The sequence below is a fragment of the Neopelma chrysocephalum genome, unplaced genomic scaffold (assembly GCF_003984885.1).
Source record: "Neopelma chrysocephalum unplaced genomic scaffold, ASM398488v2 Primary Assembly neopelma1_80b, whole genome shotgun sequence".
NCBI classification, from domain to species: domain Eukaryota; kingdom Metazoa; phylum Chordata; class Aves; order Passeriformes; family Pipridae; genus Neopelma; species Neopelma chrysocephalum.
In genome coordinates, this window is record NW_020897742.1 from 1,033,838 (window position 1) to 1,050,569 (window position 16,732).

Here is a 16,732-nt window from a genome sequence, read left to right on the forward strand (position 1 = left end):
TGCAGTCCCAGCAGTCCCACCGGCAGGTTGAGGTGGCTAGGACTCTTTCATGAGGGAAGGGGGCCCCAAAGTGGGAAGTTTTTTTCATCATCATTTTTCCCTGCTCATCATTAGTGTTTGCATACTTTTCATTACTTCCACTAACAGAAAAGAAAGAAGGCTGAACCTCTTCTTTCCTGGCATAATTAACTTTATTTTTGAGTCCAGAAAGTGCTCTGCTTTTGCCAGGCATCTCTCTTGCCTCTTCTGCAGGGTTGTTCTGGATCCTCCTGCCTCTGCCTTGGAAGCTTTGATTGCATGTGTTTCCCAATACTACCTTTGTGCACCTATACCACACATCTGCCACTGCCCCTTTGGTGACATTTATGTACTTATGCTTTGCTGTCTCACAGAATGCATCATAAGCTGTGGCTTGTTTTGCTGTTACAAAACATGTAACCCACACAGCGCAGTTGGCTGGGCTGTTTTGGAGCACTTGTGTCTGGTTCCAAGGAAAGCGAATACTAATTTTATCCCATGCATCTGCTTCCAAGCGCAGGGGACCTGGCCTTTGGCAACAGCACAGGGCAGTCTCAGAAAACTCACATTCCGCTTTGCAAATGCAACATCTCATGACCACGAGAGTCGCTTTTTACCTGTGTCTTGGCATCTTCCCAATGAGTCCTTCTTGATTGCCAACACAAATTTTCTCCAGAACCTTAAGAAAGCTCCCATGCCTCTTGACCCTATGTTTCCTGACTCCCATCCTTCCTTCTGTTCTGGGGTTAAAATAAATTTTAATTATTTTTTTTATAAGAATCAGTAGCTTCTTTCCATTAAAAGAAGTCTTCAGTCTGGGATTTATTTGATACTTTGCCCCTACTGAATTGTGAAAGGTGCCAAATGAGGGAATCCTACACCCAGCTATTGGTAGCAATAGTTTTGACCTGTAACACGGAAATGCAAGCTTTAGACAGGAAATTATCTATCCATTTGAACTGAGTGGATTACACTTGGCCTCCAAGTGTAAGGATTTGGGTTAGAACTGTGCTCATTACACAGTCAACGGCCCTTTGCAAAGGGCTGGGTTTTCTACAGCAGCCACAGCCAGACTCAATGCCATGGACAATATGCAGCCTATTGAGGGGCTGGCCTGCCAGATGAACCTCCCTTAGGTTTCTGCTGCCCATATTGAGGGAGAGCATGCCAAGAGGGATGCTGGAAGATCAGAATCCAAATGTACAACTCTGGATTAGAAAATTTTGAATCCCTATCTCAACAACATAGAGTGAGTTTTGCTGCAGTACTTTCCAGTTTCATTTTCCAGGCCAGATAACAAGGGTCAGCCCGTTGAGTACTGTACTCCACCCTATCTATCAGCAGGCACAGAGAACTTGCTGACTGTTCCTTTTTGACCAGACCCTGATACTGTGGGGCCCTGTTTGCCTGTTCCCCAACACCTCCCAGGGTGCAACTGGCTGCTCCCCAGCATTACACAGGAGAGAGACTGGATATCAAGAGCATTCAGGTGGTTGGTGCTGGGATAGACTTTTTGTCTGCAGAGGTGCTGGCAGCATCCCTGATTTCTTCAACATAGTTCCTTTCAGGATCTAAAAGTGTCTTCATTGCATGGTGTATATGGAAACCACCTTGGCCCTGAAATGCATGCTGAAAATATTTGCTGCCAGCAGAAGAGTACAGCTTTGCCTGGGTGGAGTTGCTGGGAGACTGAGGCAGGTTGCAAGCAAGAACCTAGTTGGAAAATGGCATTTAATAGCCTTGCTTTTGTAAAAACGAACACCAGGAATTATCAAGATATTGGTCTATATTTGCACTGGGAGAGATATCACCCCCATCAGTGCTAAACCCGTATGGGGAGCAGGGGGACTTGCTGCTTCATGGCATGTTCCTTTTAGTGTTCCTGTTCACAGAAATTACTGATCAGCTTTAGACTGTGAGAGAACTTTTGACCCAAGGAAAATCAGTTGCTGATTTAAAAATACTAGAGAGTATTCAAAGTTTAAAGGCATTGTGAGACATGTCACTGTAGAAGGGAAATATGCTACACAAGAGGAGAGGTTTTAAGCCAGAGCTTTGGGATAAGTACATTTAATCCGATTTCCCCATCAAATCCAGCAAATTTTAAAGAATCTTATATTGCCCTTAATTTTACTCTGAATTGACTTTAAACATCCTGGGACACAAAGTTTTGGGAAGAGTAATTCTGAGATGTGGCAGAGTCACCACTGTCTGGCCAAGTTTCATTACCACGCATGACAAGGGTGAAGCATGAATGTAAGCCCATTGCAGGCAGATTGCCATTAAAACTATTTTCATGCTTAAAAGTATGTACATTAATGCACTTTTTGAGAAATCAGAAGTTAAATACGTGAAAACAACAGTTGTGGCTTCCCATGTGGTAAGTTACGGTCTGTTTTGTTTGCACACCCGCGAGAGCATCCACTGGCAGAGCTGCTGCCCTGCAGCTCAGGAGACTGAATTCTATTTTAGACTGGAATTTTACTGGGGAATGTGTTCAAAATTACTTGTTCATATTCCTTCTGAGGAAGGAAAGACATACTCTCTTCAAGACATACTCATGCCCCCATGTAGAGGGCATGGATTTTAAACTGAGAAACTTGAGCAATGTTTATAATCATGTTTATAACATTTGGCAGCAAACCAGTCAGAGCAACTTTTTGGAAACAGTTTTCTTTTATCATCCCCAGCATGCTTTTGGTTTTGGCCCTGCTTCAACTAGAAGTTTTTCCATCAGGTTTGGGATTTTTTAAAATTTTTTTATTTTTATTTTAAGAGACATAATCAGCTAAGAGTTATTATTATATGCTGTGTTTTTGAAGTCTTTCTCCCTTTCAGGATAAGACTCAGGATTGCTGCATTCAAATCATTAAAAAATAGCCAAGTAACCCTTTCAACATCTTATGCTGATTTATCTACTTTTTTTGCACCTCATTCAGTTTGTGTAAAGGAATTAGACTGGTCTGTTTTGCCTTCTTGCTTAAGGATCACTTGCCAGTCCTTTGTGGAGAGGCAGCTGAGGGCTTGCAGCCAGATTTTCAAAGGTACCAGATGCTGAAAGATACAGAAATCTAAAAGATTTTGATAAGATTTTTGCCTAGCCCCCAGAGTTGATGCAGGGTAGGTGTTACCTGCTTCATGCCTGTTTAAAGTTGCTTGTTATGGAAGTCTGGAAAACAATGCTTAATGGTGCTTTTCTGGCTTATATTCAAAAAAAGAAAATGGAAAAGGAGTCAAGAATGTACTTGGTTCTATTTTTTATAGGAAAGAAAACACCAATGAGAGCATTAATGAATGCACAAATCCTTTGCTAATATTACCCTTCCATACAAATAATTGCACAGAGGATGGTGTGTTGTAGTGAGTGGAAGAGCCTGCTATGTCTGCCAATGTTTCTGGATATGCTTGAATCCTTCTCCATGGAATTAAAAGAAAATATTTGACCAGCCATGCTATTAGTTTTGTAAAGCCTGTTTTCTTGAAGTGCAGGCTGGCAGGGCTTTTGTTCCTGCATGTGTTTTTCTGCCCTTCTTTAATTTTCTTCCTGTCATGAAGACTGCAGTCACTAATTGTGAATTAGTAGTCAACGTGTATGTTTTAATAATTTTTTAAAATACATTTGTAAATGTCTTGGTACATTTAAGACAGATGCATATATGCACACCCAGTGGCAAGCAGAAAGGTGACAGGTATTCTTTGCAGCATTTGCGCTACTCGTGTGAGGCTGGAGGTAGTGTGGATTTGAACATAACTCATTTGTACACTTGCTTTAATAGATGACCCTTCAGCGTTTGACCTGGACTCTGACTGGAAGGCTCCCACGGAAGAGTGGGGGAACTGGACTGGAGATGAGGAGCATCAGACAGGGGAGGAGAAGGAGAAGGTGAGGCAGTGATGTTGATGGCCAGGGGAGACCTGCTTCACTGGGGTCAGTCTCATCCAGGCTGGGGTCTCCAGTCCAGCCCTGGAGCTGGGCTCCTCTGGTTGCAGGGGCTTTCTCACACTGGGAGGAGGTGCTTGGCGTGGTCACTCCCCTGACCTGTCTGAGATAGCTGGAGCTGGGGGACACTTTTGCAGGATGGGCTGGGGGGAGTTGGCTGGTCACCCTGTATGAATGAACTCTTTCTACCGCTGCTGACCTTCCCAAATACCTGGGCCTAAAAAGAGGTGTGGAGTCCACAGCTGACACCAGCCTTCTGGGACATATTTATTTAAGTTTGCTGATAAGAGGGTTTGCTGATAGTGCTACAGTGGTAGCTTGGGTGGAGAGGTAGAAGCAGAAGGCTTGCTGTTTAAATGCTTTCTAGAAGCCTAGAGAAATATTCCCTTTGGGCAGCAGTGGGAAGAGCATGCTGAGCTTTTTGCAAAGAGCTGTGTTAATCTCAGGTGTATACCTTATCCAGAGAGATGCCCTGCTTGTGCACTGTCAGAACACACTCCTGAAGGTAATTGGTTTTCCTGGAAAAAAACAAGAATTATCTGTCCCATGACTCCTCTTACAACATCTCTGATGCTTTCAGGATTTGCCAAAAGGCAAAGCAGGCATTCGCTTCTGCCATTCTGGACTTGAAAGCAAAACACAGCGGAAGAAGAAGAAAATGGAAGTAAAGGAAGCAAGGGGTGGATCTGGGCTGAGGCATGTGAGTATTTTTTATTCCAAGAGTAGTGTTTGGTTTTCCAAGAACAGAGGGGTATGTCTTCTCTGTTAGGATGTTGTGACTTAAGGGAGACTTTTCTTCCTCTCTATCTTCTGGCTTCCTCTTCTCTTTTCTCTCTGCCTTCCCATAAAAGAAGTGTGAGCACAGTGAACCCTGGGGTTTTGCAACATGGTATTCCCTAATAGATTTGCAAAACAGTTTGATTTTACAGTACAGAGAGTTGTGCACTAAACTTGGAATGCATCTGCCTAAGCATTTTTTCTTCCATGATTAAAGCCAGATGCACTCCAAGTTTAGTGTACAATTGAGCTGTGTTTTATCTGTAGCTGAAGGTCACCCAGAGATATAAACAGTAATGCAAAGGTGGTTCCCGAAAGTCAGTGAAGATAAAGAGAGGCTAATGTTATACCAGTGAAAAGCTTATTGAGAGAAAAATGTCTCAGAGTGCAACCAAGAAAGGCTGTGGAGGGTGTCAGTTCATTGGGGATGGGAAGTGCAAAGGAACAGAGTGTTGACTGGATTTTGGACCAGCTCTTGGCTGTAATGTCCTTGCTGTCCTGTGAAATGAGAAATGCAGGGGTGAATCCCACAAAATGTCCTAATTATATTTCATTCACTTGTCACCAAATATGTTTTTCTGGACCCGTACAGCTTTTTTTTTTGTTTTGTTTTTATCATTTCTCTTCCTGTCACACCCACTGTGGTCTCTCATGATCCTCAGGACAATTTTGCTCCCTGAACTCCAGATGCTCCCATTTTAAGCAAAAAGGTTTTAACTGACCACAATCCACACAGTCATTAGGCCAGTCCATCAGTTCCCAGAGTGGTGCCAGGCTACTTGCTCTCTTGCACATCCAATTAGTTGGTTTAGCTTTGTATGTATCTTAATGAATAATCTTAACAGTGCTGTTCAGACTCCTCAGGACAGCATTGCTCTTCTGGCATGTTTATGGTGGGCCAGAAGAAGCTCATGTTGTATGTCAGCCCCAAATGCTGGTGTCTGCTGCTGCGTAAGCTCATCCTTCAGAGACGGACAAAAAAAATGAAATTACTTTTGAAGCCAGATCCACAAAGTTGCTCATCACACTCCTTGTGCTACATCCAGTGTTTCTGTGGACTTTGGACACTTAGCAGACACCGGGCTCATCTTACTCTTCAGTGTCACCACACAATGGCAGTACTTTCACTTCAATATTTCTTGCTGTTCTTCCATTTACTGGGGGAAGCAAGGGGAAAAATTGTAATTAAAAACAATGTCAATGCTATAATCTCCTCTAAAACAAATAAATAGGAGGTAGGTTGATGACATGCCAGAATATTCTAACATGTAAAAATTAATTTGTACTACAGTTTCTTTAAATGCCCCCCAATAATGACATTTTCTCTCATATTTTGTATTTGCATATACTTCATTTAACTCGTATGCTTAGTGAAGCATATTGTTTCAATTAAACCCCAGCAAGGTTTGCAAACAAGAATGGAAGAAGGCCCAAGGGACTTGATATCTACAAACTATAGCAGTGATGCAGTCTCTGTTTCCTTAAAAAAATCCTTGGATGTTGCTAATAATTCACTCAGTAATGGTAAGTGATTTTTTTTTGCACATCTGATGAATTTTCAGAATAATATGTAATCTGAGAAGTGTTCACAAATGCATTTTTAAGTGAATATGTAAAATGCTTCTCCTTTAGCTGTATATGTTAATTCTTTGAGAGCCTCTGCATTACTCGGTATTACAGAGGCTTTTCTGTGACAAATACCTGTTCCTGCTCCTCTCAGTTACTGAGCAAAGCTATGATTGCATTTAGTGACAGTAATTTTTTTCAACACAAAACAGATGGAAACGTATGTATGAGTGAGTCAGAGCCCACTAAAAGTATTCAGAGCTCTCCCCATGACTTTGGACTACCCTTGAAAGTAGGTGGCCCTTGTAAAACACATCTAAGAATACTTAAATCCCCTTCATTAGGCAAAAAGCCAACAGTTCTCAGGAGTGTGATTGCACATGGAACATTTGTGCACTGGCCCCTGTTGGTTTTATGACAGGTGTATCTGGAAAAAAGGAGAGGAGGAAGAGGAAGAAAATGAAGAAAGAGACTTGAGGGAGTTGTGCAGCTGCCAGAGTGACAACCTGATGGGGCAGGCATACTGATGAGCTGCAAGGATTCTGCTTTCTGCAATGCCACACTGAGCCCAAAGCGAAGGGAGACTTCAGGAGACTCCCAGTGAGAGGAAGAGGAGAAGAGGAACAGTGAGCCAGAGAGCGTGAGTGTGAGAGAGAATGGAGAGAGTGAGCAGGCTGTGCGCAGGAGGTGGTTTTGAAACAGAGTGGCTGTTCATTGCAAACTGCTGCCCTTGGTCAAAAGGTGTTGAATGGAGTTTGACTGGTTGCATTAAGTCCTTCAGTTTTTCACTGTCATGTTATTTGTCAACTTGTAGTGTTATATGCCATTGTAGAAATAGTTGGGCTGTACCTGACTGTGATTGTACTTTGGTCCCATGGAGGATCCACCAGCTTAGTCTGGCTTCCTCTTGCATTTTGGCAGAGGTACTCATTGACAGGCTAGTAATGTACAGAAGGAAGCACTGTTCAGAGACAAGGGGAGAATAACTTGCATCATTCTCAAATCTCCTAAATATTTTTAAATCCTTGTTGGCTGCTATAGTCAGACTTTGCCTCATACCTTGCCGTAATTATACTTTTTACCCCACATCAGACTAGCGTGCTCCACAAGGGAACATTTCTAAAGGAGGTTTTAAACTTGTTTGGAAAGCTGGTCTAAACCCTTTTTTCTCCTTGGATTTCATGGTGGGCTAAATTTTAAAGTCTGTATGTCCAAGCATGTTGCATTAGTACTTAGACTGAGGTAACTTTTAAAAACATTTTTCTTTACTTGTTGTTTGGAAGTTTTTATCATTTTGTTACTTGAATATTCTAATATAAACTAAATTTGTGAATGAAATTTTTAAAAATGTCAGTTTAGTATTTATTGACAAGTGTGTATTTCTCCTTGTCAGAGAGCTCACAGTATGGAGGAGAGAATGGTTACAATTGAATACTGTGGTTTATAAACAATGCTGAGTTGACACCAATAAAAGCAGAAGCCCTTTATCCCTAGAGGAGCTGCAGCTTTGGTGGTAGCTGGGAGGATTTCTTCAGACTTGACCCATCTCAGAAGTGCTGCCTCGAAGGATGAGAGAGTGCTTGTCAAATCTCCATCTGCATTCGACTCTGCCTTTGGAGATGGTGTGGGAAGGTTACGTTACTAATGCATGTTAAATGTGTGCACATTTGTAGGCTTTGGGCTGATGCTGTGAAACCCATTTCACTGGGACACTGAGTAACCAGGGATGTGGCTTTACACTGCCATGGCTGCACTCCTGTTTGCATCATGGAGCCAGAGCCATGGTAGCCACCCTGTCCCTGATCCCGACTTACCTGAGCTTTACCTGCAACTCAATAGTTTTACCTTGATGGCCTTCATCTGTTACATAGCTGCCAAAGCAGCCATACCCTTCAGAGAAGCAATTAACTGCAGCAATGTATTTGTGTTTAGAGTTTAGCTACTATATGGCAAAGGGCAGATCTCTTGTGCTGTGATTTTTGGGGTAGTTAGCTGTGTGCCCTGAAATTTAGCACAGCAGGATTGTTTCAGAAAGGCAGAGGAGGGGTAATCTTAACTGATACCATTAGCAGCCCACTGTCTTGGTGTTTGAGTCTCAGTGTAGGAAAATATTGGCAGTGTTTGAATACACTGACTAGACCAAAGGGCTTTTATCTGTAAAGTAACTGGTTTGGAGCAGATGCATAACAAGAAAATACATGGCCTCACTGGAGGAACAGGTACAGCGAGTTCAAGGATTTAGAAGATGTGCTAATGAGTATGTGGGTAATAAGCAAAGTTCTGCTATCTCTGCAGCCAATGTAAAACATCCATTGACCTCATTTGGGCCAGGATGTTGCCCATGGTCTCTGCTTAGCATTGAATATAACCTCTATCACCCAAAAAAAAAAAATTTCTTCTGCTTTTTTCTCTATATCTGCTTGCAAACTTTTTGATGTCTTTGTAACTATGTTTTATTTCAATGTTTCAGGACTTCAAATGTCACTGTTTTTATAATAAAAAATAAAAAATTTTATCCAAAGCCCTGCACTCTTGAGCAGTTTTATTTAATTTGTATATGTGTGAGTGAAAGCATGTGTTTTTGGCTAAAACCATTTCATTTTCAAGCTTTTTCAAGGTACTATAAAGGTTTTTTAAGAGATTCCCTTCATCTGAACCCTTTTATGTTTAGGAAATCCTCATGACATTCTTCTGTTGTTGGGATGAAAAAAGAATGAAGATCTGTAACACTGCCAAGTTGACTATGGTGCTGATGACAAGCAGCAGCAGATTATATTACCCAGCTTTTCTGTCAAATTCATCAGTACTTCTCTTACTGACATCAGTGCTATCTGGAGAGCTGCATTTTTCTTCTGGCTCTGCAGCTTCACAGATGGGAAGCCATCACAGTAATACAGATGGGTTCAATAGTGCTGTTATAGCAGCACATTATTTAATACCCTTTTCTAATGTAGGCAAAGAAAATACACTCCTACAACTAAATACTCTTGATTGGAGGCTTTCCTAAATAATTGAAAAGCACTCTTCAGGGCAAATTGGGTGGCAACGTGCAGCCTGCTTGTGTGATTCATCTGCTTTGTCAGCACTTAGGAAGGGTATTTTGGGTTCTGCTTGGTTGATATGGCTGTGGAAGTGCCAGAAGTCTTCCTGCACTACACCTCCCAGTGCCGCTGCTGCATGTGCTCTCAGTGATGAGAAAGTGTTCTAAAGTGAGAGAACTGAGTTTAAAAAAAACAACCAAACCAAAACACAAAGCACTCAGCAACTGCTGTCAACTTCCATTCTTTCTCTTCCCAGTCCTCAGAGGCTGAAAGACCTTCACACAGCTCATCAAATGGCCTTCACAGATGCTTTGAAAAGCAGACCTTTGAGTTCCTTCATAAACACTCCTTCACCACCGCATGTTCAGGTTACTCCCTGGTTTCTGTGGTCTTAAAACATGTTTCCCCTTCTCTTCTGTGAGGCTGTGCAGATTATCAGCCTGCTCTGCTGATTATAGCTCCAGGAGGGTTAAGTGAATGCGCTAGATGTGCACATTCTCCTAGTCTCTGATCTTTGCTAGCTGGAGTCTAGGGTAAATCCTCAGACAGAAGATTCAACATCCCTCCAACAAGCTGAAGCTTTGCTTGAGCTATAGCTGAATGTTATCCCTTAGAAGAGTAAATTGAGAGTAGCCTCTCTGGTCATTCATCAACCCAGTGTAGTTTAATTTTCAGTTCATGGGCCAGGTTCACCTGGCTTCCCCTGCCTTTTCCCTAAGCAATTTATTAGCTGCTTGAGAGGCACATGCCTTAGGAGCAGCCAAAAGCTCTCCCTGTGCCTGCAAATGGCCCAGCAGCTGGAAATCAAGCCTCTGGTACAGCCATGGTGTGGGAGGCGGGCTGAAGTGTGGCTGGGAAACATCTATGATCTGGTTAGGAGAAAGCAATTAATTGTTCCAGCAGCAAATGATGAAATACATGGCTTTAAGTTTCCACTTTCGCTTAAACTCAGTCTGCTATATTTTTGTAATTATGCTCTTTCTTGTGGGCACCCTTTTGAAGGTGGAAGATTGGCTGTATCCCTAATAATAGGGCCTTATCCATACATGGTGAATCCATCATATCACTGGCATTAAGATGTGGTTGATGCTGTAAGTGATGAACTGCTGACCTACAAAGCTGTGTTTACTCACAAGCAGACAGCAGGATGCAGATGCAGAAGCTTTGCTTCACACTGCAACCGTGTGTAACACTGCCAGGGTTAAGTGGGGCAACCGCAGAGAGGAATTTGGCCTGCTGCTCCATAATTTTCCATAACTGACCATTGTAATTGTCTATAATTATCAAGGTTCCACCCAATCTGCAGATTGGTGGCACAGCTGACATATCTGCCCAAGCCAAGGAGCAGGTACATATGCTAACTGTCTGGCAGGAAATAATTTCTTTACTATGCTCACATTTTCTAACGGTAGCTGGCCGTTGTGAGGAGAGGGGGGTTTGAAGTCATGGGCTACAAAGATCAAATAGAGGAAACCTTGTCCTTCTTCTGTTATCGTACTGAATCAGACCCAGGGGTATTTTCAAGGCAAATTGAACTTTGCACTATGTGCCATCCCTGACATTCAGCCTCACAGATGTCCCCATCTGCAAAGGGAAGGTCCTCCTGTACTGAATGGACACGGTAATGCATTGGTCTCAGAAACAAACTCCCTGTGTCTTTTGGGGAAATGGCCACTGTAACATAAATTGACCCCTCTATCATACCATCAAGAGAATATCAGAAACTTGGCAAACTTTATTTTCTATCAAATTTTAATTTCTCTTTGCATGCACAATTTTCCTTTGGTTCTGTGTAGTGCACGTTACAGAGATGAGTGATAAATGGCTTTATTCAACTCATCTGTGTTCCTCCTGGAAATCTTTGCTGGCATCTCAAATTGCAAATCCAGTCAAAGAGTCAATGTGTAAAGAAATCACCACCACCAAAAAGGAACATCCTGCTTCCCTGAACAGGTATCGTTCAGGTCCTTAGGCTCATCCTATTCACCCTCATCCTATTCAGGGTAGAGCTGGGCTGAGGGCTGGAAGGGGGAGGCTGTTGGTGAGTACAGGACATTTCCCCTTTCCAGCGCTCACTGTTTGTTCATGTGAAAGCACTGAGATATCTGAAATTGCAAGTACCATTTTAGATCGCGTTATTTTTAGACATTTTCATAGCTCCTCAGCTGTGTGGAGGCTGCTATAAATGAACCACAGCTCTTTTCGTTTATCAGATTTTGATTCTCTAAATGAAGATGAGAATTTTTATTCAGTGTTTGAGATTCAGAAACCTGAGCACAGAGAAAGTTACCCAGAAGCACAGTCTTGTGCTTAGAGAAATTTTACATCATGCTGTCATATTTTAGCTGATTTTCTAACCTTTAGTTTAAAAGGTTTGGAACTGAGTTAAACTGACTCTTACTGGTAAAAGGTAATTCATATTGTTAACATCAACCAACTAGAACAAATAGTACAGAAGCTTGGAACGTTACATTAGGAATATCAAAGTGATGTTGATTAATTCAGTAAACAAGAGTAAAATTCAATAACCACAAAAATCATTGTGACACATTCTTATTACTTTCTTACCTCTTTTACAAGAAACCACTGACCCTCCAAATTAGATTGTTTTCTTCCAGCAGAATCCATCTTGGAGAAAAAGGCTGGTAAAATTTGTTAATGCTGACTTCAGGATATCTAGGATTTCACTGTGTGAGTCACCAAGAGGAAAGTTTCCCCCTGAGTAATTTATTTGAGGGATTTTTGCCCTCATTGATATGCTAATGCTTTGCTTTTACTTTAGTACATTCTTATCTCTTTTAAGGAAGCAAAAAGTCAATCCACGCTCTTAGCCTGCATATTTTTCACACCTTCTGCAACAGTTCTATGGATTTTTCTAAATTCTGTTGAAGGGATATGGTGTTACATATTGCAATATCTATGTAAAGATATTACCTGCTCTGTGATGTTGAAAATCTTTGCTTTTTTAATTTAAAAATGGTTGTTCAGTGTGGAAAATAACCGAGTTTGAGAAGCTATCTTTCTTCATTTTTTCTTTTTTAATTTTAGAATGCAGAGTAGCAAACGCATACAGTTACAGGAAAAAATATAGGAGTAACTTGTAACTGCCCTCATAGTTAAGTGCCTTGTGTTGGGGATGGAGGAGCTCCAACATGTCCTGCACTGCACTTTTTATTCCCCAGCAAAGAACCCAATGCACAAGGGACTTGCTTGATGTTTCTAGGACTTTGATTAACCTTTGTGGTGTTGGTCAAACCAGTTCATCTCACCGTGCCTCAGATTCCCAACCCCAACCATGACAATATTTTCATTATAAACTGATATGAACTCTGCCTGAGGAGGTAACATACGATCATCAGCTCAGGGTCTGTAGGTTTCCCTTCACACAACGGAGCAAATGCTGAAGCAGAACTGTACCTCATCCTTCAAAATATTTCCATCCTGGCAATAGTTCAGTGCGTGCAGAGAAGTAACGGTGACAGCATTAAACCAACATCTCCTAGCCAAGGACAGACTGAAGAACAGCACAAAAGGGACAGACTGTGGCATTACAAAAATCAGGAGAAAACAGCCTTAGTGCTCCATGGTTTTGACATCTTGTGAGTGTTGAACTTAGAAGCTGAAGGAGAATGCAGCCTTGTCTCTAATTTACCTCATCCTAGTTATGCTGCTGTCACCTTATTAAGATATGATTATTCAAAACCAATTTGTATTTGGTAACACATTGCTAGGCCCTCTCAAGACAGAAGTGCAAATCTCTTGTCTAGACATGGGTTTTGAAAGCCCTAACTAGTTTGGCTAACGAGGAACACTGTGATATCATACCTTCCCTACCTGCTGAGAGGAAGGAGTTAAGTATCATGCTAGTAAAGGAATCCCAATCATTCTTTTGCAGCTGCTTTGGACTTGCAGATCTGCTTCCTGCTCTTACTGTTGTGGGATTTTGGTCCTGCATGCCAAGGTCTTTTTGCTATTTGTTTGAGGAAAAGTTTTATCACCAGTACTCTCTGTCTCCAAGATTTTGCTCTGGCTGTCATGACTGTAAGATGAGCCTTTCAGTTTTTATATATTTAGCCTCACAAATCCTCTTTGAACTAGCAAAAAGGAGAGAATTAAGGATCAGTTAGAAGGATGTGTCTTGCCTGAGGTCATCTGAGCTGCTTGTGGCATAGAAGAACTGGAATCTTTCACAGAGGGTAGGACTAAAATCATTAACCTATTCTCTCCTTCCCCAAGTACAGGAAACAATGCAATCATTCTCAAAATACTCTTTTAATGTTTTTTTTCCTCTTTTTTTTTTTTTTGAAGGGAAGAGAAAGTAGAGAGGGTTTTTTATGCCCATTCAATAGTTTCACATCAGTCTATCCTGCTGTGGAAAGCTTCTTTGTGATGTTAAATGAGATTCACATTATTCTTCCCAGTATCTTTGTTGTCTGCAGGGTATAACAAGCAGTGAAGCTCAAGGGAATCGCATCAATTTTTATTCTGAGTCTGGCTGACAAAGATATGAACACTTAATTAAGATTTCTTTCATCTCATGAAAATAGCCCTGAAGATCTGAGCCTGACATGAGAGCTGCTAGTGATCCAAGCAAAGGCAAAGTGTCCAACTGCAAGATCTTAGCTGGAACACTTGCCCTCACAAACCATTTGGACTGAGAGTGGTATCTAGGTGTTTCCAAATTGATGTCCAAGCTCGGGAGAGCGGCTCTGGCTTTCACTTCTGACTCATTCTAGTATTGTGAATTCCTGTTTCACACAGGGACAGACCAACAGGAAGGAGAGTCTCTGAGCTCCACAGAACAATGTAATCAATTCAGGCATGCATACAGCAGGAACAGTTGGCTTAGGCTTCCCAATGTGCCATCTGTGAGAAAACCGATTTTTTAAATGACTGATTACAACAAAATGCACATTCTTTCTCTATTTATTTACATGGATGCATGTATATTGATTAAAATTAGTCCCTTTTTGCTACATTAAATCAGAGTGTTGATAATTAAGGCATCTGTGCACAGGGCTGAGAACATTAGGAGCACTAGAGAAACAAACAATAGTTTATAATAGGATCATTACAGCAGTCTTAGCAGCACTTACAACATGTTTATTCAAAAATGAAATATGCCCTAAGGAAGAAAAACACCAATTACGGAACACTGGGGATTAAAAATAAAAAGGTCAGTTTTAAAGTCTTTAAGTAAATAATTTCAAACAACTCAGCAACACCTCATGTTTAAAAATAGACTAAGCAGCTAAAACAATAAAATGTGTTAATTGTAGGAACTGGAATATATCAAAAGGACAAGCACAGTCACTATCATTACCTTCTCATTGTTCAGGGTGAAAAAGCTCAGTATTAATATTGCCATACATCTTGGTGTATATATGTACGGTAAATATTTACGGTTTTGTGAGTGTCTCAAATTGACTGTACATTGCCAAGAAGAACATACTTGCAGCTTCACATAAAAGAGTAAAATAAACAGTGTGTTTCTGTATCAACAGCTCAGGTCTGCAGAAACCCTTGGGTCAGGGGAAGTTTATAGGTCCTGTTCCATGTGGGAACAGGAGACTGCATGTCTAAGTAGTGGGGAAACCTCTTAGCACATACACATACAAAGGTAGCACTTGGATTTTATGCACATTATTCCTGATTAACATGTCCATTAACATGCACAGCAACTGCAGGTTTCAGTGGGACTAATGAAACATTCCCATTACCCACTCATCGAGAGGGCCCTGGACTCACCAACAAAGTAAAGCACCTTTGTGGACTGAATTTCACCTCTTCTGTTTTCCCTGTTATGACATATGCCCTTAGTATAATCTTAATATTATTATTTAATCCAAGGAATTAATGCAAAAGAATAGCAAAAGGGTTCATGTGAACCAAACCTTCTACAGCACTGGCTGAATTTCAGTGAAAGCTGGGGGATGTCAGTAGTACCTCAAAGCTTCAGGTTCTCCTCAGGTGTTGTGGTTTAGGAATGATACTCCTCAATTCAGTGCCCCCACCGAGGCTCTCCAAAAACTGCACTGTGTGCTCTTCCCCTTCCTGCTTCGGTGGGATGGAATTGAGAATTAGAGGTACAAAATGCAAAGATCACGGGTTGAGATAAGAACAATTTACTGGAAACAGTAACAAGATAAGAAAACTAACAGGAATAGCAACAATAGTAATGACAGAGGGTATAAGAAAAGAAACTATTCATAAGAAAAAAAAATCTCATTTCATGGAAGTGAGATTGCCTTTCCCTTGCAACGAGCCCATTTTCCTGAAAGGGACAGTCCCTTTTCCCTGCCCCCAGCAATGCCACGAGGTGGTACAGAATAACCTCCATGTCCCGACCATGCCGCCTCCAGGCTACTGCAAAAAATTAAGCCTGTCCTGGCCCAAACCAGGACCAGGAGACACTACTCCTGGTTTTTATTTTGGAATTAAAGGTTGCCCCATAATCACAGAATCAATTAGATAGGAAAAGACCTCTGAGATCATCGAGTCCAACCCATGACCAAAAAACACCATGTCAACTACACCACAGCACTAAGCACCAATTTTTCCTTTAACACCTCCAAGGGATGGTGACTCCACCACCTCCCTGGGCAGCCCATTCCAATATCTAATGACTCTTTCTGTGAGGAAGTTGCTCCTGATGTCCAATCTAAACCTCCCCTGGCACAGTCTGAGGCTGTGTCCTCTCATCCTATCTATCACTTGTTGCCTGGGAGAAGAGACCGACCTCCATCTGGCTACAACCTCCTTTCAGGTAGTTGTAGAGACCAATAAGGTCACCCCCGAGCTTCCTCTTCTCCAGACTAAACACGCCCAGCTCCCTCAGCCGCTCCTCATAGGACTTACTCTCCAGACCCTTCCCTAGCTTCACTGCCCTTCTCTGGACACTCTCCAGCACCTCAATGTCTTTCTTGTAGTGAAGGGCCCCAAAGTGGACACAGCACTCGAGGTGCCCCTCACCAGCGCCGACAACAGAGGGAAACCGCGCTGTCGCTGGACAACAGTTTCACTCCTATGGTTTCGCTGCCTGCACGGTGGCCAAGCCCCGGCTCCTCGGCCCGTCAGCCCACACCAGCGCAGCACGGGGGGAGTATGGCGAGCTGCTCCTCGTGCCCCGGGCGAGCAGGACAGACCGTGTTCCCGCCGGATCCGTCGCAGGGAGGGGCACCGCCCGAGGGGCTACGCGATGAGCGGGCGGAACCCAAAATGGCGAACACAGCCCCGCCCCCGCCCCAGGTGCGCCCCCGCCCCCGCAGGTGAGCGCGGGGCGGCACTCCGGAGGCTAGCGCGATTGGTCCCCGGTGCCGCCAGTCACCCGTTGCCGCGGCAACGCGGACCCGCCCCGCGACCCGCTCTCGGCTCCTGATTGGCTAGCGCG

General features: G+C 42.6%; 1 protein-coding gene and 1 long non-coding RNA gene across 3 annotated transcripts in view; one reads left to right on the forward strand and one right to left on the reverse strand.

Annotated features, from left to right (window-relative positions):
* The window catches only part of LOC113970831 (protein LYRIC-like), a 30,371-nt gene extending 21,541 nt beyond the window's left edge, over positions 1-8,830 (forward strand). Inside the window, exons 10-13 of the mRNA XM_027690148.1 lie at positions 3,795-3,901; positions 4,539-4,658; positions 6,136-6,259; positions 6,723-8,830. Coding sequence (XP_027545949.1) covers positions 3,795-3,901; positions 4,539-4,658; positions 6,136-6,259; positions 6,723-6,778 — 407 coding nt within the window. The 3' untranslated portion in view covers positions 6,779-8,830. The remainder of the gene's footprint in view (positions 1-3,794; positions 3,902-4,538; positions 4,659-6,135; positions 6,260-6,722) is intronic.
* A 4,971-nt stretch (positions 8,831-13,801) lies between these two features.
* LOC113970879 lies at positions 13,802-16,556 on the reverse strand. Of its 2 annotated transcripts, XR_003535362.1 has the most exons (3): positions 16,488-16,556; positions 15,289-15,396; positions 13,802-14,208 (listed from the first exon to the last, which is right to left on the reverse strand). It is a non-coding gene; the product is annotated as an uncharacterized LOC113970879 (long non-coding RNA). The 2 variants fall into 2 exon arrangements; XR_003535361.1 differs by lacking the exon at positions 16,488-16,556 and having other exon boundaries at positions 15,289-16,096.
* Positions 16,557-16,732: the final 176 nt, after the last annotated feature.